Source organism: Ochotona curzoniae, unplaced genomic scaffold (genome assembly GCF_017591425.1).
Source record: "Ochotona curzoniae isolate NIBS_2020 unplaced genomic scaffold, NIBS_Ocur_1.0 contig_2210, whole genome shotgun sequence".
Lineage (NCBI taxonomy): Eukaryota > Metazoa > Chordata > Mammalia > Lagomorpha > Ochotonidae > Ochotona > Ochotona curzoniae.
Genome location: NW_024465369.1, coordinates 23,377,659 through 23,404,083, shown reverse-complemented (window position 1 = coordinate 23,404,083; position 26,425 = coordinate 23,377,659). Strand labels below are relative to the sequence as shown.

At 42.8% G+C, this 26,425-nt stretch overlaps 1 protein-coding gene across 2 annotated transcripts in view; it reads left to right on the top strand.

Moving 5' to 3' along the window:
• Positions 1-26,425, top strand: part of ITGB6 (integrin subunit beta 6) — a 72,949-nt gene that overhangs the window by 23,394 nt on the left and 23,130 nt on the right. For both annotated transcript variants that reach the window (XM_040972037.1, XM_040972038.1), the window contains exons 8-10: positions 19,559-19,648; positions 23,539-23,673; positions 23,878-24,295. In XM_040972037.1, the coding sequence (XP_040827971.1) occupies positions 19,559-19,648; positions 23,539-23,673; positions 23,878-24,295 (643 nt within the window). The remainder of the gene's footprint in view (positions 1-19,558; positions 19,649-23,538; positions 23,674-23,877; positions 24,296-26,425) is intronic.

Here is a 26,425-nt window from a genome sequence, read left to right as displayed (position 1 = left end):
TGGAAGCGGAGCAGCTGAGACTTAATAACAGTTCGTTCATATGGGATACCAGTGATGCAGGCTTAAGCTTAACCCAGTGCACCATGACACCAGTCCCCTCTGCTCTGGTCTTGAACCAGTCTTTTGGAGAAGATCCACAGCCGTCTGAGGAGCCCATGGAAGGAAACCCCTAACTACTCGTTCATCTCATTGTTGAATGTTTGATCTAAAGACAAGCATAAAGGGCAGTTGTAACATGAAGGGGCTTCAAAAAGTTGGTGGAAAAATAACTCAAACTCTGTTCATTTTGGTGAAAAAAACTTCACTTCAGAGACTAGACAATTGACCTGTCTGAAGTTCCCTCATATGCAATAAGCCTGATGTTCTTGGGTGGTTTGTGAAAATCTTCTGCCATGTACAAGTTTCAGTGTTTCTGGACTCCATAACCCAGTTTTTAGTTTGCCTCTTCTTCCTTCTTGATATTTAGAGCCTTTTACGACAGCAAGACAGAAAAGGAGACAGAAAAAATGAGAGGGAAAAGTAAAAATTGAAGACCTTTGCTCTTCTCTCATTGCTTTATTTCATATCGTTTGTTTGAGAGTGTTTCATTCTACTGGTTTGCTCCTCAGATGCTCACACCAATCCAGCTTGATCGGGCTGAAGCTCAGCGTTAGGAACTCAATCCAGAATCTCCAGTGTCTGAGAGCCTGGAGGGTCTCCAGAGACAACGTTCAGCTAGCTGCCACATAGCTAAATGCAGGGCAATGGCCTAGAAAGTTGTTCTTTGTGCTGTCTATCCCATCTGCTAATGGGATATTCTTAACTCACGATTTTTTTTGTGACCATAAAATCTTTTATGAATTAAAAAGACAACTTCTAAATTACAAGGCATTTCTATGGACTTAGCAAACTGATTTTAATTCAAGTGGAATGGAAAAGATTTCGATTGCTCCTTAACTGATAATATCTCAGAACAAAGGCAAGAGGACCTGCTCCCTACATGTTCCTCATTAATAGAAATATGCCTTGGAGAGGCAAGATTTGGAAATAAAGCCCCTGACCTCAGAATACCAGGCAGCGTTGTTAAGCAGATGTTTCCAGAGTAAAGAAGAAATCCCAACCATGAAAAAAAATCATCAGTGGTTACCCCATAGATCTCCCACAGCGTTCTTCTAAAGAACACAAAATCTCAGGCCAACATTGTGGCACTGCATGTAAGGCCACTACCTGCCACAATGGTAACCCATATGGGCACTGGTCATGTTCTGGCTGTTCCACTTCTAATCCAGCTCCCTGCTAATATCCCTAGGAACAGCAGCAGAAGATGGCCCAAATATGGGTCCCCTGCAATATCCATATGGGAGAACTGGGAGAGGCTTCTGGTTCCTGGTTTTGGCCTGACCCAGCCCTGGCTGTTGCAGCCATCTGGGAAGTGAAACAGTAGATAGAAGGTTCTTTGTCTTTCCTCTTTCTGTAGCTCCAATTTTTAAATAAATTTAAAAAATAAATTGTTACAAAAAGAATATGAAGCCTCATGATTGAGAAAACAAACACAAAGGAAAACAAGGCCTTAATGAGATATCTATCAGGTCAACCAAAGCTGAAATATAAAAATGGGCTTTCATCAGTACAAGATCTACAAGTTTCAAAAGTTACACAACCACAGGAAAGGCTAATGTCACATTGAACCAAAATACTACTGATTGCACAGTCATCCATTCACTCACCAAACATTTCATAAGCAACACCTATATGCCAGGCCAGTTTGGACCATGAGACAGAATAAGACACTACTTTCTTCCCAAAGTCTCATAGATGATTCAAAAATTTAAGAGTTTTGCTGAGGGGCCAGCATTCCCCTGTCTTTTGGTGCTTTTACTCATTTGTAGTTAACATTTTTTGTGAGAGGGAGCAGTGAAGTAATTTGCACACCAATTTGCTGCCAACAGTGTTACAGTGTTGTGCCAAGTCTTTCAATTCACAGGGGTGAAAACCGAGGGCCAGGAGGGTGTATACCCATGACAATGACAGCAATGGGGTAGCAAGGAATGTGAGCTAAGAGCTTGTTAAGTGACAATGTAGGGATTAAGGCTTAAATACCTACTGCTTGTATCACATGATTTCCATCTTAGGGCTAAGAAACCAGAAAGGCTAAGTTGCTCCTGAGAAGTAGGATTTGAATTCTGACGACCTACGTCTATAGCCTCAACATCAAGATAAGTGGGCTGTGGGCATCTACCATGAAAGAATGTGTCAATTGCTAGCCATTAGGGCACCAGAGAAAAAAAATTAAAGAAGTAACCCATTTAAAAAAATGCCTTTGACAGCACAGAGCCCAAGGGTGGAACAGAGCTGACTGTCATGTGAACCAATACAGGAATTCTTATAAATGACAAGATATTTCAAGGCCAGGAAGCCCTTGACATAGACGCCTTTACTGTTACTCTTTAGTTGGGTTAGTTCAGAAGACTAGAACAATTTTATGATGTATAGGGCTGGTCACTTAGGGTAGTGACTAGCATGCTGCTTGGGATGCCTGCATTGCATGTCAGAGCTCTTGAGCTCAAGTGCTAGCTCTGTTCTTGTAGAGTTTCCTGCTAACGCACACTGTGGAAGACAGCAGGTGATGGCTCAAGTAGTGGGAGACCTCAATTGAGCCTGGGCCAGTCTCAGCCCTGGCAGGCATCTGGGCAATAAAACAATGAACCCAGAAACCTCCTCTCTTTTTCTTTCACTTTCATTCCCTTTCAAATAAATTTTTAAAAGATGTGTAGGTTTGAGGAAAAAGAGACATTTGGATTTTGTGGATTACTGAATCTCAGAGTGCCCAGAACAGACCCTCCGCTGGTCCACAAGCATGATGCCCTTGGCCAACCACGGACCATGGCAATCATTGTCTCCAGTGCCCACCAAAGTGGAATTGTGGGGCAGGAGCTGTAACACAGACCACGGTTTATTATAATGACATACTTCTAAATAATGAGAATGGTTCAAAAAAGTTCATGGAAAATGAGATTAAAATATACATTTTGGTGCCAAAAAATCATCACTCATGCATAGTTTGTCTTGATTTTTTGCTTGAGATTTTTTTTAACCAAAAAAAACCTATATGCGTGCAATTCTCTTTTTTGGCTATAGAATGCACATTAATCATTTAAATTGCATTTCCCCATTTGTTTGTGAAAGTGCCCTTACATTTGGCTCTGTGCACATTCTGAACTTGTGGGCACCAGGTGACACCTGATTGTGCCACCTCCAGATATTGCAGCTCTGCAGCTCCTTGCACATGAACTCTCCACTGGAGAGCTCTGTGAAGAAGTGCAGCCCTGGATCTTAGGCACATGGCACCTTGCATATTCCTGCGTTTGTACAGGTTGTCATCCTATGCAGTTGCATCCACTAAGCTCCCAACAACAATACTGTGTTAAAGTGTGGTCAAAACAAAACTTTGAATTACTCCTTTTCTGGTTATAAAATTACAGTACATGCTATTTATTAAAAGGAGTGGGGGCAGTTTCAGAAAAACACAACGAAGAAATGAAAGATCATAAACTCATCACTCAGACATCATCGCTAACCACCGTTGACATTTGAGCATGAAGTCTCCTCAGTCTTTTTTCTTTGCATACATTTACATCTTTTAGCATAATTGGCATCGTACTATACATATTAAGTATGTTCAAAAAACTTTTAGATTTGTTTATTTTTTTACAATCTTATAAAGGCAGAAAAATTAAATTGCATGTAGTTATGCACCAGTCACTTTTACTGACAAAAATAATGTTAGATGAAAGCAAGATCAACCTATAAAATTCTGAGTCTCTGGTTGTAATATTAATAGGATGTCTGCTTCAAAATAAAAGCAACTTAAGCATCCCCACCAGGAGTCCCTAAACCCAGGCTACCACCTTACAACCTGCTGGGTTGTTTTGCATTATATTTATGATCTTACATTTTCATGTTATGATTTTAATAAGATCCACTCATAATTTCTACAATCCATTTTCTTATTCCTGAAAGCACCCCCTTGGGAAGCTCTACGTATTTCTGAACAACATTCCTCTATGGACTGCAAAACATTCAGAGTTGTGCGACCTGCTGGATGCCTTCTCTGGCTCACCCAGGACAAAAGGAGTCCTGTTTTTTCACTCACCTGGCACCAGAGGCAAGTTGGCCTCTCAGCATTGGTGTCTTTGATGATGGCCCAGATCACAGCTATCCTCACCCCAGCTTGGCTCACCATACAGAGCAGAATAGCAATCTAGCATTTTCCTCATGGCACAGATTTTCAAACACTTACATGTGGCATCAAAGCCCAAGGGATGAGTTACAAAAACACCCACAGTACACAAGATTTGGAGACTATTATATATATTAATTTAATGTTTTATTATCTCAGGGAGTCTAAAATATACTACTACAGGGGCTACTATTAATTGCAAGACAGCTTCAAATATTTAATTGCCCCTGCAATATTAAATCTTCAGAAAGCAAACAATGTTGGAAATGAGCTGGTGAAATTGAGTAGTTTGGGCAAACTTCATTTATGCATTCTATTAGGTTGCCAGATTTTATACATAAAAATACAGGATGTCTAACTAAATTTGAATTGCAAATAAACAAAAGTTTTTAGTACAAGCATTGCCCAGGTGACATTTGGGAGATACTTCTTTTAGGACATTTGCTTTGTTTTCCTGAAACTTAAATCCAACTTAGCCATAAAACACTCAGTGCTCACAGCATGTCTGAGAAACTGCGAGGAGGCCAGCTACCCTGCAGCTTGCTGGAGGAGAAGGCGACAGAGTATGAGAAGTAGAGGACACAGATTGTTCAAGTGCTTCTAGTGCCACTCCAAGGAAGGAGGACTTGAAAAGTGCCACATGTGGGTGGGCAATGTGACCTAAGCAGTTAAGATGCCAGTTCAAATGCTCACTGTTCCTGTCAGAGACTCTGAGATCAGCTCCAGGCTCTGCTTCCAACTCCAGCTCCAACTCCTGTTCCTTCAGGGCCTGGGAGGCAGTGGAGATGGCCCCAGTGGGTGGGTCCTTGCCACTCTCACAGGAGACCTGGACTTGAGCCTAAAGCAGTCTAACCATGGCAGGTCTCTGGGTGAGTGAACAAGTACACGAGAATATAGTCTCTGTCTGCATCTCAAACCAAAAACAAACAAGCCATTAAACACAACAGAATCCTAGGCTTTTGTCTAACACTTATTTAAAAGTTTTTTTAAAACTCTCACTTTCAATACCAAGTATATGTGTCTCCAGTGTACAGCAGGCAGAAAATCCAATATGAATAATGGTCATAAAGGTTTAAAACTATAACACTTCTCCTTACCAAATGGCCACCGGCCCTCCTGGACACCCTTCTAGCAGTGGTACTCAGACGCTGATGCCTATTGAATTCACCTAGAAAGATTTGAAGAAAAAAAAATAAACAAAAATAAATAGCCCCATGCCCAGGCTGTACCCTAATGGGATCAATCTGGTTTCTCTGGGACAGAGATCCAGTGGTATTTAAAATTTCCTCTGGTGTATGGGGTCACCTGGGATCCTGTTGAAATGCAGACAATGATTCAGAAGGTCTGGGCCAGGGTCTGAGAGTCTGCATTGCTGACAAGCTCCTGGGATGCCTTTGCTGCCCGTCTACTTTCCAGGCCCCAAGAGAATGCTCTGTAGCAGTCCTGACACATACGCCTGCCTGCTATTTCCTTGTCCCCTTTGTTGCCTTCCTGCTAGTCATCCTTCAAAGTTTTATTACCTGCCGTTTGGTCTGCAGGACACAAGGGGCTGCTCCTGAACCCCACACTGCTTGCCATTTTACAAGAGCTCTCTAAAGCTGTGGGGCTTATGCTCCCCTGCCACCTGCTCTCCAAAGGCAGGCTAATCTCATTAAGAGAAGATCTGAAGCGTCCTCAGCAGCAGATACTCAAGGCAGTCTCTTTGTTCTCCCGGTTTCCATTCTCCAATGCTTCCCTGTGCATTTGTTTGTCTCAGAACAGTCATGCACTATGGGTCCATTCGTCTTTCCTTATCACTTTTGTAAGTGCTGCCAAGCACTCATTCAGCTGTGGGTTTTTTTTTTTTTGGCTGACAAGATAATTACATTCCAAGCAGGCAGGGAGAAAGACAGGTAGTGCTCAAAAGTTCCTAAGCCGAGGACCTAGTCATTGCTGGTACAGACTTCGAGATCAAGCAGCTGATTTAATTAGTACACTCCCATCGCTACCTGCCTGGTTGCTGACTGCTGACAACTAAAAGCTGGAAGGCAGAGCAGGTCTCATGCAACGCAGAGACAGACATTCCAGCTATCCTTGTGCCAGAAACAATTACATGATCTTTTTGGAATCCTAGATGTCCCAGTAACACGGTTGAGCCTAAGGGTAAACTTTTGCATAATACTTGGAGCCCTGCATTTATGGATAATGAACATGAGAACCAGCAGAATAAAACCCCACAAGAATGAAAGACCTCACGGGTAGAAAGCCTTTTCTGATTGCCTTCAGAAGGAAGACTGATTTCAGCAGACATAGCCCTCCCCTAGCTCTGTAGGATGCACACCCAACCTCACCAAAGTGAGTTTTCACCAGCAAAGAGCTGTTTTCTTTTGATCAGAAAAATAGCATGCTACAGTCCCTTGGGATTTTTTTTTATGTTTTTACTACCTACATTTCTTTCAAGATGCAGCCTTTGAGTCTGAAAATCATTACACACAGAAACCTGTTTCTTTCTCTCTTTTTTGCATTGGGTAGGAAGGTCCCTGTAAGAGAGTGTTCAAAATTTAATGGAAAAATATGTATTATGAAAAAATAATAGTGCAGGAATTTAAAAAATTTGACTCCAAATTATCCTTGCCTTTTAATTCCATGTCCATAAACTTTTTGAACTGCCCTTATGCAGATCTCTGTGTGTAGATATATATATTTATATGACATTATCATCTTAACTTTCTAACCACATTATGACATTATCATCTTCACTTTCTAATGAGATTGTGACCCTCACCTGCTGTTGGCATCTGTACCAGCTCTTCTACAGGGGCCTAGTGGGACAAAGTGAGCACTGGCTTTAGTCAAGACCTGCTTTCACCATTTACATCCTCTGTTATTAGGCAAGGTACTCACTTGCCTTGTTCAGGGATGAAGGTTAAAGAAACCAAAAGATGCCTAGCCCAGGGATGCACATTGAATCATGTCCTCCCAAAAGATAGGGTAGAGACATAACAGCTAGAATCACAGAATTTGTTGTTGTGGATATAAATTCATTAATATGAGGTCTTACTGGAGCAGAATAGTCCCTTAGGACTGATGCTTTTGTACAAAGAGGAAAAGAAATACAGCTATATGTGTGACATGGAAGCAGAGTGGAGTGGTGCTCAGGCAGATGGAACGACACCAGGGATTGCTGGTATCATGGAAAACAAGGAAGAGGCAAGGATGGCATCTCCCCAGTGGGTAATGGAAGGAGCGTTATAGTACCGCCTGACATTACAGTACCAGCTGACATCCCAGCAGACTTCAGGTCTCTAGCTAGTGAAACAATGTACTTCTGTTGTTTTAAACTACCCAGCTTGTGGCATCCAAGCTAAGGAACATTCTCAGTATCTGACTCCCTCATGAACCCCTCTCAGGTTCAACAGTGACATCATCAGGAGAGCCACATAGCCGTTGCCAGGCATCCAATGCAAGGGATCTGGTTGAGAACTCTAGAGTCAGGAACAAGGATACCACTTTACCACTTCATGGGAAAATGACCTCCAGCAAGTTAGTGAAACTCAGCAAAACAGGGGGAACAATGGTACTGAAATAATAGAATGTTAAGAACAAAAGTATTGGTCAGCTAACCATGGATGTTAGCTCTGGTTATTCTTTTTCTGGTGAGTTAGGAGTAGGGCTCCGAGCAGCCCTACCCATGTTAACCTTCTGCACTCCGCAGCAGCACAGTGAGCTGGGGAGAACCCAAGGAGACAAAGAGTAATGCAGTCTCCTGCTCCTCCAGCAGACTTGGGTCACTGTGGACTCCAAGCATCTCCTGAGATTCTGAGAATCTTTCAATGCTGTTGCAAGGTTCTCTGAATTGGAAATTGCAGTTCATGGGGGCTTAGTGATGAATATTTGTCAGCTTTTTGAGACTCAAGCAAAATATTTGAGGCAGGTTTTGCTTACTAAGAATGGGAATTAAATTTGCTTCACAGTTGTGGAGGTTCACAGTGCAAGATCAGTAAGTCCCATTAGATCAGTTTCCAGCTTCAACATTTCTTTTGGCAGAGTCCCCCCAGAGTACTACATAGCAAGAGATGAGGAGTTTGTGTTGGTCTATGTGACCTCTCTCAATATAAGGCCACCAGGATTCAATGATGGGTTATTCTTTAAAAAAATTATTCTATTTACCTAAAAGCGAGAGAGTTAGCAACAATGACCACCTCTGGGCCAAGCTAAAACCAGGAGTCTGGAACTCCAACTGGTCTCCCATGTGGGTGGCAGGGCCATAGCTGCTTGGGCCTACTTCAGTGGTTTCTTAGGCACATTAACAAAGAGATGGATGGAAAGTGAAACAGCTAGGACTTGAAATGGCATTCATCTGGGATGCTGGCATTTCAGAGAGTGGTTCAACCTGAAGTGCCATTACTGGTTTTCCCAGCACCTTAATGCAGTCTAATCCATTCCCAAAGGCCTCATCTCTGTAATATCATAATCGGATTTAAGTTCCTGCCTTTTTAATATCACTAGTGTAAGAATTTGGGGATATAAAATCCTTCATGAGTTTTGAAGCCAGATAATATTCAAACTGTACAATCCTAGTACCAGCTCCAAAGAAAGAGCAGCAATACAGCAGGAAGCAGGTGAGATGCCTGTGAGAGGGAACCCTTCCCTTGACTGCATCCTCAGGTAGGAAGAATGCAAGTAGAAGCCCATGATTCCCTGTGGGATATCCAGCATCCTGGCATTTCTTCCAGAATGCCCACACCTTCGTGCAGTTTGAGTGACATCCAGATTACTCAGAAGCATTCCATGGAGAACAGCTGCCTCTCGATGCATTGATCTCACAGCAGTCTCATAGCACAGGTCTGTTTCAGCTGGGTGCACATACCTCACCACAGCACTGCTAGGTCAAAGGGGGTGCTAATGTTCAGCTGTGGCAGATCAACTATTTTTCCAAAATGGTTCTATCACTACACATGTAGTAAAAACTATGTGATTTAAAAAATTTAGCCATTCTAATGAGTACTTATTGGGATGTCATTGTGGTTTTAATTTATATAGTTCTATAATGATTCATGATTTTAAAATTTTCCATACTTGCTTGTTACTTCACAACCATTTTCTTTTTTTTATATGATTTCATTTTATGACACAGTTTCATAAGCTCTTGGATTCCCTCAGCACCCTCCCAAGCCCTCTCCCCATATTGAATTCCTCCATATTGTTATAGTAGTACAGCTCATAAACAGTCATAATTCCATCATTGCGGGCATGGACCATGCAGAGAGTCCAGCATCTTATTGTCCAGATAAATTCAACAGTTTCATTGGGAGACCATCCTTGGTCTGAAAGTAGACCTGGCAGAATACCATTCCCTCCAATGAAAAGCCACTATACAACTTCAACAATAGGAAGAAACATGGAAATTTACAATATCATGAAGTTAACTGATATGATATTGAGGGATCAATATGGTAGAAAACACAAGTTCTTAACCACATCCTGTAACTACTTCATTGACATCTCAATTTTAATTTATACACAACTGGCTGCAATAAATCTTAAAATGGTTATAGGGTACTATTCAGCTGTCTTGTGTCTATTTTTGTTTTTATATTTAACGGCTTATAGTATTTCAAGCATGATTTTTACTGAACTTCACAAATTTTAGGGTAGTCCAAACAGACTTATAACTCTAACAAGCCATATGTTAATGGTTGCGGAGCAGAACAGTTTTAGGAGGAGTGCACAGAGAAATCTTCAATACCTTAGTGAGGAGAAACTTTGTGTCTGACCTAGTAAGGTATATGGGGGTACAAGCTGACTTTTTCCTGTCTGTTCTAAGCTTTCCCTATTGGTCTCTCTCTGTTTATCTGATCTAATTTTGGGAGTTCCAGAGTGACCCTGATGGTCATTGCAAGAGAGGGTGGGGAGTCAAAGTTGGAACTAAGTAAGAAGCAGAGAAAGCTCCTCTCACGAATCCTGAAGGAAGTTAACTGTTCTGTTTCTGAGGACCAGTCAGGGCTCCTGGCTGTTGTTCCAATGGCATTAGATCCTGTGAGGAAGAATCTGGGCCTCTTCCATCCAGTGTGAGAGATTTGATAGGGAATGGTTGACCTCAGAGTTCTCGGCCTACAAGGGCACTCCAATTCTCTGTGATCTCCTTGACAATTGGGATATGGTCCTTGGTGCCCATACTGATAGTCCTTGGTGAGGTACCGGGAGTCTCCAGGATTAGGAAACGAGCCTCCTCCTGTCCTCCTGTATAACTATTTTCTTGTGAGAGTTGTTTAGATATTTAGATACATGCCATGTATACTTCCTCCTATTTAGTGATCCCTTCTCACTGTCATAATCATATCCTTTGGGAAAAGAATTCTTAGTAGACTCTTTTTTAAAACACATAGATATTGTCAACAAATTTCAATGGAAGGTACAGAGCTATCCCACATACCCCTGTACAGGTATAGCCTCTGTCATTATCAATAACCTCTGCAGAGCATTGCATTTGTTACAAGTGTCAATCCCATGTTGATATAGCATTATCACCCAAATCCATAGTTTGCATTAGGATTCACTCATAATACTACCTTTCCTGTGTATTTGGACAAAGGTAAAATGATATGTGTGCACCATTATAGTGTCACAGAAAGTATTTCCACTGTCCTAGACATAACGCACCTATTGTTCCCCACTCCCTTCCACTTCAGTCTTGGACTATCACTGTTATTTTTAATATTGCCATAGCTTTTGCCTTTTCCACAATGTCAGACAGTTGGCATCTTAGAACATGGAGCATTTCCAGATCAGTTTTTTACTTTAGTAATGTGCATGTAAGTTATCTTCATGTCTTTTTCTTGCTGAAGAGCTCATTTACTTTTGGTACTAAAAACATTCCAGTGTGGCAATGTACCACAGTTTATGTATCCATTCATTTACTGAAGAGCCTCTTAGTTGCTTCCAGGTTTTGTCAATTAGGAATAAGATGGTTGCAAACATTTGTAGGCAGGCTGTTGTATAGACATAAGTTTTTAAATCCTTTGGGTTAATACCAAGGAGTTTGATTGCTGGGTCATATAGTAAGTATATGTTTAGTTTCGTAAGAAATTGCCAGTTGTTTTCTTCAGTGGCTTTGTCATTTTGCATTCCCATCAGCAATGCACAAGAGCTCCTTTTTCTCAACATCCTTTGCAGCATTTTGGTGTTGTCAGTCACCTAGAGTTTGGCCTTTCATTAGTAAGTGTGCTATGGTACCTCATTTTGTTTAACTGGCATGTTCTAAAGACATGAAAAAAGTGTTTTTTCACATGCCTGTTTGCCATCGTTACATTTTCTTTGCTGAGTTGTCGAAGTCTTTGACTCAGTTTTTAATTCAATTATTATTGCTGCTGCTGGTTTCTTTCTTATTGTTGGGTTTTAAGAAATCTTTATATATTTCAGATCACAATCTTTTATCAGATATGTCTTTTCATTGAATTTTATGAAATTCATGAAATCTGCTCTCTATGTATTTATAAACAAAAACTTAACAATAAAAGTACTGATATCAGCATTACATTAGTGAATCAACAACAGAGAAAGAGCTAAGCAAGCACAAGATCGAAAGAGAAGCAATTGATTGCTCTAAGCACTTGATTTTCCAAATTCTTCATTTAAACACACTATTAGGGCATGTATTTGATGCAGCAGTTAAGCTGCTACCTGGGACTTTTCCAACCATAGCAGAGTGCTGGATTTGAATCTCAGCCCTTTATCTTCGGATCCAGCTTCGGCTCATGCACACCTCAAGGAGTAGCAGGTGATGCTCAAAGACTTGGGTCCCTGCTGCTTACATAGGAGCCCTTGTTTGAGTTTCAGGAGTCAAGCTGACCCAGCCCTGACTGTTAGGGGTATTTTGGGGAATGAACCAGCAGAAGGAAATTATCTCTGTCTCTCTCTCTCTCCCTTCTTCCCTTAACCCATCACCTCTTTGGCTTTCAAATAAAATTTTAAAAGGAAATTGTAAAAATTGTTTAAAAGAAAAACAGCATTATCTGCTATGTGGCAAGTCAAATTCTGCTAACCCAGCTTGTAACGAGGAGCCAGGGTAGTGTGGTCTCTATAGGCTGATGGGCTCCCAAGGAGGCACAGAATCTATGTATGAGACTGTAATAGAAATGCCACAAGAACAGGACTCACAGGTTCAGATTAGAGTCACCATCCAAGGCAGAAACCAAGTCAAGATCCTCAGTGATTACATGGTTAATACGAATCACAGGCCCTAAGAAGTTTCAATAGGAAAGAGGTTATGGCAGGGGCTGTCCCTTCCTGGGGTGAGGATGCCAAGATAACACAAAAGCCAGAAAGAATTTGCCAAGGTCCTCAGCCGGAGTAGTTTTAAGGAGCAAGCCAACCAACACAGGTATGGGGCAGGGGGGCGGGGAGGGAGCAGCAGGTGTGCCTGACTGCAGGATCCCCAGCCCTCTGCATAGCATGAGCGCACACCTGACATCTGGCTCTGGCAACCCGACCCAGAGCTGCAGGCACCTGGAGACTCCCTGGGAGGAGCCCAAAAGGTGCAATTGTGAATTCAGGCATTCTCCTTTGTGTCCTTCCATGCTTGCCTATCCCATGAATGCCTGCTCTGTTTCTGGCCCTTTCTCCTTGACAGGGAGATTTCCAGGGAGCAAATGCTGACTACTGGATGACAGAGTGATTGCTTTTGAGATGGGACAGAATGAGCCAATAACTAGGGCTTAAAGAAGGAGGTTCTGAAAATGAAGGTCGTCAGAAAGAGAGTGAGAAAAGCAACCTCAGGAACTTCTGGGTGGCATGGCAAGGAGGAGGGGAGAAAATCCCTAATTAGGATAATCACATAAAGATAACAGAAGTCAAGCCCAAGCACAGGAGCTTACAGTTTTCATTGGCTCATGCAGCATCATGTTTGCAGTGTTTCTGATTTCTAATATCCAAGCATCATCTTTTAGACTTACAATGCTCTCATTCATTCCACCCAGGTCAGCAAAATCATCCTTTTTCTAATGTTAAACATGTTTAATCATGGCCATTTCTAATAGCACTTTAGAACTTTAATGAAAGGAAGGCATTTGATACATGATATTTACAGTAATCATAATACAAGATTTAAAGTATAATTTTCTTACCAGTGTTCAACCAGGGAGCCAAACTGCTTGTGTTCTTAGTTAATTATCTGAAAAGCTTTTTTTGGTGGGGGAGGAGGAATCAACATCCAGAAATTAATTAATAGCTTTCCTCCACACAACTGTCAGTGCTACAACTGGTTACTGCTACTGGCTGCCAATTCCTTTATACCCTCACTCTAGTGGCAATCATCAAATGCAATTAATGTTAACCACTTATCCTAATATCCAAATGCCAAATGTCATGCCACATGCAGGATCATAATTATGCCTGAGGAAGTGGATGGGGTCGGCTTTGTTAGCCAACAATTAACCCCAAGTTTGGGGGCCACTTGAGATAACACTTTAGAAAATCCCCATCATGTCTCATCCTTGGGGATACCAGCAAAGTTTTCAAGGATAATTGTTTCACACAAAACCAAGAGCCTGGAAATTCTTTTTCAAAAGGGTCTCAACTTTTCTTTCTCCAACTCTGAAGGTTCCCTCTACTTTCCCTTGTGGGATCAGTCAAATTTACACACACATTCCAGCTCCACTTGAGTGGAATTCAAGTTCCTCTTTAGGTATTCACTGTTAACCGCAGGTTGCATGCTTCACAGCCCATCATGACATGTGTTTATTCGAAGAGGTAAGTCAGTGAACCAAGTCTCCCTCAGACTGTTCAAGCTCTACCTGGCTCACAACAACAGAAGGGCCCTGTGTCAGCAGGCCATGAAGTGGAGTATGGAATAATGTGAGGAAAGGTACTTGGATTACTGCCTGCAAGCCCTCTACATGATAAAACACAGTGCCAAAGCAAAGCAACATCTGACTCATTTAAGAGTTCAGATTCCAGCAACTTCAAACTTTCACAGGATCATTAACACTGAAATAGGAAGAACACTGCACAACCCACCCACCAAAGCTGAAGCTCATTTTTTTCATACAAAAAATACTAACAGGCTTGGATTCATCCAGATGCCCACCTCCAGCAAGTGACCAGGAACTTCAGCCTGCACCCTACATTCCAATGGCTCCAAAGTACTCCTGGCAGCATTGGTTCTTCTCCTTGGCATCCCTTGTCATGATCTAGTTACTTCGTATCACTATGGCAATTAATGATAAATATTAATGCTATTTGAGTGTATGAGTTTTCTAAGCTACTTAAATTTTTGGAATAAGATAGAACATCAAAATTCCATTTGAACTGCTCAAGACGCCCTGAATCCTTTAGTTAAAACCTATTTCTACATACAATTTTAATAAACTCATTCATGCAATTTCACAATACACAGAAACTTAGAAGACCAGAGATGACAGAAAAAGCTGTTGTGTCTTGTTGATGCAGCCAATACATTAAGCCTACTTAATGGATGTTGTTGAATGCAGCTGTAAATGAATAAATGAGTAATTAGTGGGCAGTGGCACCTTGGCACTTAACAAAGAGAAACAAACAAACAATTTAAAAACAAATGCAAGAAAGAAAAGCATAGCAATCAGGGGACGCTTGGTACAGGTGTGATCTCTCCTTGACTTTGAACAGCCTTTGATGATGATAGAATCATAGTGAACATTGATAAGTATAGCTCTATGCCTTCAAGGAAACAAAAAAAGTGTTCTTGAGAGTCTTTGTTTAACAAGACTGGGATGTGGATTGTGGCTCACACATTTTACATAACTTGTCACTTGAAAATGAAGTTTTGCTGCCAGGCCCACCACCACCTTTTGTGCCGGGATACCCAGAGGTCAGCTCTTGGGGGATGCAGGATTGCGGGGGTGGAAGGGAGGATGAGGGTTGATGGCAGGGGTGACCGGGGCTCACTATAGGCAGGTGGAGTGGAGCCTGGGGATTTTCCATGTGCATGGTCCCAGACTGGTTGGGAAGGGGAGGGTTCTAGGTTAGCATGCTGGCTTGGTGTATTGGTATGCTGGGCTTGGGGAACTATAAAAGGGCCTGGACCTTGGTGCATGGAGGGGTAAGGTCCCAAGGCCAGCACACATACCAGGAACTTGGGATCCTAGTGGCTGGGCAAAGCCCCAGCCCAGCACACCACTTCACCAGAGGATCAGCTACAGAAGGCTGGGCTGCAGAACCCATGTGCTCTTGGGCACAGGGACTGTGGGTTTATCAGTGAAAGGGACAAGGAGATAGGTGGGAGGGAAGACCACTGAGGGAGTATTTTACAGGTAAGTAATGACTTCAGAGGGATTTCTGTTGACAAGGCCACCCTACTTACCCGTAAGCAAAGGGGATGAGACCGAGTGGTTTAGAGGAGGAAGCCGGAGGCCCTTTCTGGGTCAGAATGATGCACCAGCTCACGTGGGAGACCTGAACTGGGCTAGTTAGCATTTACTACTGCAGAACACCACATTGTGGTACACACTAAAGCTAGGGCTGGGGGTCTAGCTGGCAGGGCTAGATCACAGTACATACCAATGAGAGTTAGGCCACAACACTAACCAGTATATGAGAGAACCAGGTCCGGGGGAATATTCTGTGGGAGATATATGGGCCCACCCCATGGAACTGCAATTTCCACTGGCTTGCTTAAGAGCTAGGGGTGGTGATGTGCTGAGCTAGGCATGATCATGGAGTCCTCCCCACTAATGGGTACTGGAGTTTGGATCAGATTAGGCTAGTCCAGGCTACAACATCTGCAGGTGCATCCAAGAATAGGGGATGGGGCACGACAGACCACAACATCTACCAGCTCATACAAAGGCTGGACAGAGGGGGCAGACTATACTGGCTAAGGATCTAGCACCCACCAACACATGTGAGATCTGGGTCTAGCAGTGGGCCTGTGGGGGGACTTGGGAAACTCCACTGCTGGGATGTAGCTCCTGCTGGTAAGCATGTGCTTCAGGCCTGGGTGTTGGTCAGGCCAGGCAAGGCAGTCTACTCGCCAGTAAGGGGGTGGGTTGGCTCTGGAGGGGTGTGGACTGGGAAGGGGGTTGGTTCTGGAGGGGTGTGGACTGGGAAGGGTTAGGCCAACCTTAGCCCACTCGTATATGCAGGAGCCAGGCTGGAGTGTGGGTCATGCTGGACTAGGTTACCCTACCTACAAGTTTGTATGAGTCAGGGAAGGCAGCAGACTGGGCAGAGCTAGGCTGAATCACCTGCCAGCAGGAGTTGGGACTTGGGGTGGGAGTTGGAGGCAGAGTTTGGCTTGGTCAGGCTGTAGCATCCAATGGCAAAGTTCATGACAGAGGATAGGCTATGCCAAACTGGGTCAGAGCAACCACTGACACATGCAAGAATTGTAGCTGGGAACAAACCTAGTTTGGAAACTAAGGGGATGCCACAGCTGGGTTATACTTCCTACTGGTGACTACAAGAGCTGAAATGGGTGCAGTGATCTGGGCTGGACATGACTACAGTGTTCTTTGGCATGGATGTGGACTGTGTCTGTGGTGTGCAAGACTGGGTTAGACTCCAGCACCCACTGGTGCTTATGAGAGCCAGGGCTAGGTCTTGGCTTCCACTAAGCTATGTGAGAGCTGGGTCTGGGTGTGGTTCAGGTATAGCTGGGCTGTAGCACCAACAGCAAGAACCAGAATTGGTGCAAGCTGGTTGGGCAAGTTCCTGTGAGACAGGAGATAGACCAGGTCAGGCTGGGCCACGAACCCACTAGTGTGTGCGATATCTGCCACTGGGAGGAGAACTGTTAGAGGAGCTTGGGGAACTCCTTTGTCAGGGTGTAGTCCCTACAGTTGAGCACAAGAACCAAGGCAAAGAGCAGTACAGTTCAGGCCAGGTTATGGTACCTGCTGACATACGTGTGGGTCAGATCTGGGAGCAGGCCAGGCTGGGTCAATTCATGACACTCACCAGCAGATCTGAGACCGAGGATGGGGTACAGGACAGGCCAGGTCAGGCCACAACACCAGCCAATTAACATTAGGACTAGTACTGGGAGCTGGCTGGGCTGGGCTGTGCTATAACACCCATCAGCATGAGCTGAAACTGGGGGCTGACTGGGCTGGACTAGTTTACAGCACCTGAAGGCCAATACCCAGGTGAGACAGGCCATGCCAGACTTGGCCACAGCACCCACCAGCACATGTGAGACCTGGGGTAGAGGGGGTGGTGCAAGCCCAGTAGAGGGGCTGTTGGGGCTCCCCTTCTGGGCCACTGCCCCGACTGGTGATTATGAAAACTGGGACTGGGGACAGACCTAGCCAGGTAGGACTATAACATCTGTTAGCCTGCTCATGAGCTGGGTTAGGGGGAAGGCCAGGCTAGGCTAAATAACTTGTGCATTCATGAGCCAGAGTTAGTGCAAGATGGTTGGACTTTGCCACAGCATCAGTTGGCAAGTGGTGGGACTTAGAGTAAACCCTGTTAAGCTAAACTGCAGTACCACCTGGAAAGTACAAGTTCTGCGATTGGGAATAGGCCTAGTAGGGAAACTGTGGGCACTTTGATAGGCTGCAACTCCTACTGGTGAGCAGGATAGCCAGCGCTGGAAGTGGGCTGGTAAGACAGGTGGTGACACCTGCCAACATGGGTATGGGTTGGACAGAGGAGTTAGTTGGGCTGAGCTAGGCTTCAATGTCTATTGACATATATATAGTACCTGAACGGGATGTAGGACAGACTAGACCATTCTGCTTCACATATTGGAAAGCACAGAAACCAGGCTGCAGGTGGGCCTTGTGATGGTTACTGGGGGTTGCTCTGACTAGGCTGCAATTTTCACTGAAATATGTGAGGGCTGAGTATATTATGGGCAGGGTTGGTTTATGTAAGAGACAGGACTGGGGACAGAACTAACCCAGTAATTATAACTACCACTATGTGTGTAGGCCAATGCGGATGACAGAGCTGAACCCCATACTGGCAAGCACACACAAGAGTCAGGTCTGGGATCACCTCAGATGAGGGTTCTTTGGGAATTCCCTCAACTGGATCACTAGGCTCAGAACTCCTACCACGGTGAAAATCACAGGTTATACGGTCTGACTGTGGAGTGCATGTGTCAGAACTGGGCCTCCTCAGTAGCTTAGATGGAGCAGTGCACAGCATGCCCAGATGCACATGGAGAATATGGCAGTCCATTGGGACCTGTAGAGGACATTGAGTATCATACCAAAGGAAGGAAAGCAGAACGAATTGGTCAGCTACTCCAGCCAAGTGTTGACAGCAAATATCTGCGTGAATGGAGACTCCAAGGTGGACTATGTCAGCCAATGGACCTTGGAAAGATTTCCTCATTCTTGGATTAGTGAGATAATAGCATTTCAGAATTATCAAAACCACTTGAGTAGAATCCTTGGAGCATGCTCCACATTGGGGACCCTGGGATGACATTGGGTGGCTGTTCCCCACCCCATGTTCTGAGGTGGTTGGGAGGCTGGGTGCAGCTCTACCCTTATTTCCTCCCTGCCCCAAGATACAGGAAAAAGAAAGAGAAAATTTGGAATCAATGGTCTCACCCACTTTCCTCTAATCCTTAACCCTTCCCACCCTAATCAACCCCGTAAACATCATCCAAAATAAAAGTAAAAGAAAAAAGTCTAGTTTAAGAGACAGGTGATACTTAGCTGCCTGAAAATTCCCATTCTTTCCAATGGTTCATTCTTACAACAGGCTCAATACCAAGAGTGTTGAACTGATACTGGGAGTTGAACTGATACAGTCCGCAGGACTGGAGGATATGGAAGGTTTAGAACCAGATTGTGACTCACTTCCTCATGATAAGTGGGAGCGTTCTAAACAACTGCAGCACAATACCAACCTCCCTGGTAAGAAAAGAAGTGTTAAAAGCAAGCATTCCATCACTTACTCCCTTTCACTACCAACATTACTACTTAAGGCCCCCAAGCTCCATGACTTAAAGAATACTCTGATTCCCTCACTGCTCATGCATGCCAATGCATGGTTCCAATGTTAAAAAAGAAATGAAAAAAAAAGTGTCTTGATACAGGCTCACAGTGTTTTGAACCAAAGATGCCATATAAATCTGAGACTTCTGTTGGGATGCCCACCTCAATCCTAGACAAAGGCAAATACAGACCCTGAATCTCTCCAGTGGCCAGGCTGGCCAACCCATTTCCCACTTGAGGCAAGAAGTAGCATGATGTGTGGTGTCCACTTCAGGAGAAATGCCCTACTATTACCAGAAGCCATTTTCCCCATTGCATTCCCTAGCCTGGCCAGGAAAACAGAGATGATGCCAGACAGTAGGATGAACCCTCACTAACATATCTTAATTGCCACACACAAACACTGACTCCTTCTCCTTTTGGTTCATAGAACTATGCGAAGCTCATTCCTGGTGCTACGGTGGGGCTACTGCAGAAGGACTCTGGAAATGTTCTCCAGCTCATCATCGCAGCCTACGAGGTATGGAGTTCCACAGGGCACAGGTTCCTGTGGCTTTCAAAAACTAAGATAATATTTCAGGTGGTGAGAGGCATTCTCCTTTGTTGGTACGATGTTTATCCAAAGAAAAATGCCTCTGTGTTAATGCAGCCAAAATATAAATTATACTCTATGCTTACATCATTTGTAGATCTTCCACCTGACAGGTAGAGCAAACAAAAGGTAAAAAAAAAATCATAAATCTGAGCCTCAATGCAAACTGTTTTTATAATAAGAACCAACTGCAGGACTGTCCCCGGCAAATGTTAATTTGACTGAAAAGGCTCCATGAGTCATACAATTAAGCCCTCTGTCTGAAAAAAAAAAAAACTAAGTTTAAATTACCAGTGAGTAACAGAGTTATATGGAGCACTAACTCTGCGGCTTAATGAGAAGAGACCTTAATGAAAGCAAAAACACAAGCATTGGCTATGCACCAAAATGCTTACAGCATACCAGGCACACCATGTCTCGGGATCTCTACTTTGGGGAAACTGGGGATTTTTCCCTCGATTTTATTAGTATTTATACAATCTTTTGCCTTGATTTGGCAAATTAATACCCCAGGAAAGAATTCCTCCTTTAAAATAAGATCCATAATTTGTCCCCATTACATAACTCAGTTATCACTAAAGGAGGGCCCAACTATCAACTCTTTGCTTACTAAATACATAAATATATAAACAGCCGCACACAGAGAGAGACACACACACAGAGATAAAAATGAAGTTCTGAATTAGGAAAGGCATGAAGAAGTAAATTATTATAAAACAATAAACTCTTAGCATTTGCTACATACATATTACCTTATCATGAGTGAAATCCTCCCAATTTATTTTTTAAAATTACAAATCAGAGATTGACATGCTACAGATGCCAATACTTAGCATATACTGCAAGAGTGTTCCCTAAATGACATCAAAATCATCAGAAAACAGTTTCTTCCCCAAATTCATTTAGTTTGCTGAGAGGCAGAAGTGACAGGGAGAGAGAAAGAGAGAGCAAGAGCGAGAAAGCAAGAAAGCAAGAAAGAGACAAAAGGAGACAGGATCTCTCATCTGCTAATTTACTTCCCAAATGGCTGCAATAGTTGTGGCTTGATCAGCTGAAGCCAGGAGCCTGTAACTCCATCTGGGTCTCTCATATAGGGAGGGACCCAAGCACCCAGGGCATTCTCCATTGCCTTTCCCAGGCACATTAGCAGGAAACTGGATTAGAATCAGAGCAGCTTGGACTCAACCTGGTACGCACATGAGATGCCAGCATTGGAAGTGGCAGCTTCACTCACTGCATCACAAAAAAGAGTATTAAGGGCAGGCATTTGACCTAGCAATTCAGACACATGTTGGGATGCACACATGCCAAATGAGAGTGCCTGAGTTCTGCTACCAACTCCATCTCCTTGCTGATATACACCATGGAACTGCTCAAGTGGTTGGGTTCCACCTATGTGTGACTTGTAGATTGACATGTAGACTGAACTCCTTGCTCTGTCTTCCACCTAGTCCGGACCTGGCCATTGTGGGCAACTGGGGAATCAACCAACAGATGAAGACTTTCCTGTCTCTGTCTCTCTCCTTCTCTGAAATAATAAATGACTAGATTTACTTAAACAAAAATTCTATAGAAGTATCTTTCAGTTTTACACAATGTTGCTCTATAATATTATTGGAGTTTGATGACTCAAATAGCAAAATATGCAATAGACAGTGATGATATATTTTTCTTCCAATAGTTTTAAATGTATTCTAAGAAGACTTGAAAAAAAATGGGAACCCATTGAGTGAATTCCTTTCTAGTTAACAAAGAGAATGGGGAAGATAATATACTGATAAGACATCTAAAATGCTTCAGTTTTTTTAAAAAAGCTTTATTTATTTTTATTGAAAAGGAAGATTTACAGAGAGAGGAGAGATACAACAGAGAGAGAGAGAGAGATCTTCTATCTGCCGATTTACTACCCAAATGGCCACAATGGCTAGAGCCAAGCTGACCTGAAGTCAGGAGCTTCTTCCAGGTCTTCCACATGGGTGTAGGGTCCTAAGGACTTGGGCTGTCCTTGACTACTTTCCCAGGCCACAAACAGGGAGCTGAATGGGAAGTGGGGCAGCCAGGACATGAAGCGGTGTTCATATGGGATCTTAACACATACAATGCAAGGCCTTCAGCCACTAGGCTATCATGCCAGGCCCAAATCCTTCCAATTTCTACTAAGGCAGAAAGATAATCTGTGCTGATAACATGGAGCTACAAACTGTCAGCATTTTACTGTGCAGTGTCAATATTTTTAAAAACTTGCAGTACTGGATGTATATTCACCTAACCCTCACCCATTAACTGCCTTCTTTGTCTAAGTGTGTAACAAAAGGTGTTCAATGACTCAGATGTCCAGGGCAAGCTCTTCTGTTGACATTTACATCCAGGAGGGCACTGATTGGTCGGGTTTGCCTGATATATAGGAGATGCCCAATGAGTGCCTAAATGAAATGATGACAAATACAAACGAACATTTCTATGCTTTCCTGGAGGACTTTATATCAAAATGATCCTGGTCAAATTTGGAATTCGATTCTCTGTGTGCTGAGATGTCCTCCATGTTAGATTATGTCACTCACTGGTCCTCATTAGTGCTGCCATTTACAGATTTTCACGTCATTTTCCACTTTTCTCTTTAAGCTCAGAATGTGCTGTTCCATGGCCCCCAATACTCCTGTTTTAACTCCTGATGGTTTTAGTCTGAGTAAAACTTGGAGGATGTCAGGGTCTTCTTATTATAGTGTTGGCCAGATCACATTAAATGTTTAAAGCTGAATGTGCTTTTAACATGTTAACTGCACAATGGGAATATGTACTCAAAATTTTCTGAACTTAATAATATGCTAACACTTATTCTGCTTTATTTTGTATTTAAGTTTGGCTATTTTCTCTTCAAAATATGCTTTTATCCTGTAAGTCAACAAAGAACAACAACCAAAAAAAGGTCAGTTTTTTGATGGGAGAAATTCAATTACGTAACTCCCAGAGCTGCCTGAACACTAATGTACAAGTATTGACTTCACAGCACAATTTTCACCTAGGTTTCAACCTCTGTAGAATCAGGTCCATCTAGAGTTAGCAAGGTATACTGCCACGTTCTGAGAGTTGACAATCACGAGTAGCTTCCGTTCATGACAGCCACTGTCATCATTTCCATTTGTTAAATACATTATTGCTACTATAAAAGTTAGTTTAATTGCCACTTAAAATACATTCAAAAAGTGTCTGCTATGATTTGAGATTCAGATGAGAAGTTAAGTATGCAGATATGTACCAAAACAGAGCAGCAGGGTGTAAATTTGATATCAGTGGGAAGATAGTCACTGTTGAAAGAGTTACTCCAATTCTGTAACCTTTCCAAAGCAACAGCCAGTTGCTCTTACGGGACCCAAGACATGGTGATGCTTACAAGCAAAGGAAGCTGTTGTTTTATGTTATCTTTGAGACATAAGCAAAAGAATTGTCTTTTACATGCCAAGCTGCGCAACTCAGGGAAGGAGAATTTGCCAAAACCCTCAGAGTGAATGAAATTATTTTCAAAGCCAAATTGCTTGAGCCTGATGGGACTAATTCATATATTCTGCCAAACTGTCCCCAGGTATCTGTCATAATTTAATTGTAGTAAAATAATAGCGTATCTTATAACTGATGGCATCTTCAATTTGATTAGATATGAAATACACTGCACACTTTCTTGCTTGATTGATGATACAATGAATTTATTTCAAGCCCTATTTGGCATTATTCATTTTTAGTTTAATGAACATGATTCAGAGTTGCCTCACCTGGCTGTATTTTGCTGTGACCTCATTTAACTCTTAATTCCTTAACTAAAGGAACTGCGGTCTGAAGTGGAGCTGGAAGTACTAGGAGACACGGAAGGAGTCAACTTGTCGTTCACAGCTATCTGTAACAACAGCACCCTCTTCCCACACCAGAAGAAATGCTCTCACATGAAGGTGGGAGACACAGTAAGTAGAGAGCCTACAGTCCCTCTGAAATAAATAAGCCAGTGGGTCAGACCTTAGCTTAGCTCACTTAAGTTTTGGATTCTTTCATGAATTTCACAGATCTCCTAAGAACATATTTTGCAGAGCAGATCACCTTACAGCTTTGGTCTCTCCTGCCTCTTGTTGGCTGGAGGAAACAGGTGCATTTGTTATGTTTTCTTGCAGGCCTCATTCAATGTGTCTGTAAGCGTAACAAACTGTGAGAAGAGAAACCAACACATTATCATAAAACCTGTGGGCCTGGGAGACACCCTGGATATCCTGGTCAGTCCCCAGTGCAACTGCGACTGTGAGCAAGAAGTGGAAGTAAACAGCTCCAAATGTCACAATGGTAATGGCTCCTTCCAGTGTGGGGTGTGTACCTGCCACCCAGGCCACATGGGTCCTCACTGTGAGTGTGGCGAGGACGTGCTGAGCACGGATTCCTGCAAAGAGGCCCCTGACCTTCCCTCATGCAGCGGCAGGGGTGACTGCTACTGCGGCCAGTGCGTCTGCCACCTCTCTCCCTATGGAAGTATCTACGGGCCGTACTGTCAGTGTGACAATTTCTCCTGCGTGAGACACAGAGGACTGCTTTGCGGAGGTAGGCAATGCTCTCAGTCCATATCTGACACAGGTTACACAGCTTCCTGGGCACAGGAGCTATTCAGCAAATGTGTGCTACTCAACTGAGTGACTTCATGTTTAGGTTGAGTTATTGAATCTCCTCCTCTCCTCCAGCCCCCAGCCTTACCATTTATTCTAGGTGGAATCTCTGCCTACTGAATTTGTGGTTAGCCAAAAGATGGCAATGAAACCCCAGACTCAATCAAAATGCCTGGGATCTGAACCCAGACTTTTTTGGACCAAGTTCCTGGCTCTGTCCCAATCCTTAAATGCTCATTACTTTAGAAATACCCAACAGCTAGGCTGCTAAACACACATACTGCCAAGGCCAGCATGGAGCACAACCTTGAGGTCCTGGACTCTTCACTGTGCCAGATCCTAGACTAGGCATGGGGTCTAAGAAAGTGAGGATAGATGTGAAGGAGGAGATGAAAATCTACCTGGAACTTCTTGAGAAATTTGAGAAGACCTAAAAATGGGAATATTTATGTGTTAAAATTCCTGGTAGATGTAAAGCCACTATAGTTTAAGAATGTAAGAGGAAACTTCAAAAAGCACATGGAAACATTATATCAAAAATGTTTTAGCAACAAATTTTTAGTTTCTTCTAACATATTTTCTTTAACTTTCTGAAGCACCCTCATGTTACATATAGCATGATGTACCATCATTCTGGTATATACAGGATATATTTATGCACAGTCTATTAAAGCAAGTATTATATGCATATTAACACTCAAAATTATTACTATAAAGAAAATAATTTCACACACTGCATCAGCCCCACTTTCTGCTTTTAAATGATAGACATTGGTGCTACAATTGAAATATTCACTGACTGTCAAATTAAAGCTCTAGCATGTCAGTTTTTCACAGTATGGAAGCAAACAGATCTTCAACCGCAGAGAGCCATTATCTCTACAGAAAAACTAAGTGAGTCAAGTTTCTAAATCAACATCAGGAGTATATAAAAGAGTCATTTTCCGAAAAGAAAGATGTGAGAGACAGAACGTTAAAGAACTGCCAGCTTTTTGAAAGTCATCAGATCCTCTTTGATTTCTTTACTACTGCTGTTGCAGGGGTCAAGGTGTGGGTTGTTCTGAGTAAAATCTGCTTCCCCCCCCTACCCCGTGCCCAGCAAAAGACCAAAAAAAAGTAGGGCTTGTCTCAGTGAAGAAATACCCCTCCTCCATCCTAATGCAAACAGGACCCAACCAGAGGTCAGCTATGGCCAGCTACAGCCACCCCTACACTACAGGAAAAATTCATGTGGCAAAGTCCCACCATGCATTTCTAGCACAAGTTTCCAAGAAAACATAAGTGGAATCCAATAACAAAAGAGTGTTAGTAACACCATCTAAATTTCACCCTTTAAATCTGAGATCAAACCAATCTAAGGCGTGTAAGTTGCTAAACTGTGTTTAGCAGCAAGGTATTTCCTGGCAGCCTTTCACTCTATTTCATACCATGAAAGAAGAATATAACTTTAAAAAGAGATAAGCTAGTCTGCGCATTGTAGTAAGGATTGTGGAACAATAGAGCCTTTCTTTGAACCAGTTGCAGTGATTGCTAAGGAATTCCATTTGGAAACCACAATGCTTTCTTCAGCTGGACTCTCAAACTTCACTCGCACCAATTTCCTCCTTACTGTGGGATGCTTTAAGATCCTCAATCATACTGTCTCTCCAAAGCTTTATTCTGTTTCTTAGCAGTACCAGAAACAATAATATGTTATAATGAGTATCCATTTCTTTAAAGTTACAGTAAAAGAAAATACAATTATTCAGATTCAACATATAGTTATGGGGACCTACTATATGCCTGGCTTTCGGCTTAGGACAGGGATGAAAACTGCCTGCCATCGTGGACACCATGTTCTGCAGTTACTGTTTTCAGCAGCAGGGCTAACGAGGCTACTGCTTCATATCTTGTGTGGATCTCACTTTTTAAAAAACCAGCAGACTCAGCATAGGCCACTTTTCTGAAGGTCTATTATCACAGTGTTCTTCTTCATACAATTTCTTTCATCCACCTGTAAGTACTCAAAGATATAGGGCTCCATTGATTTTGTTTTTTCCTTGCCCAAATTCCATTAGTGTCTCATATT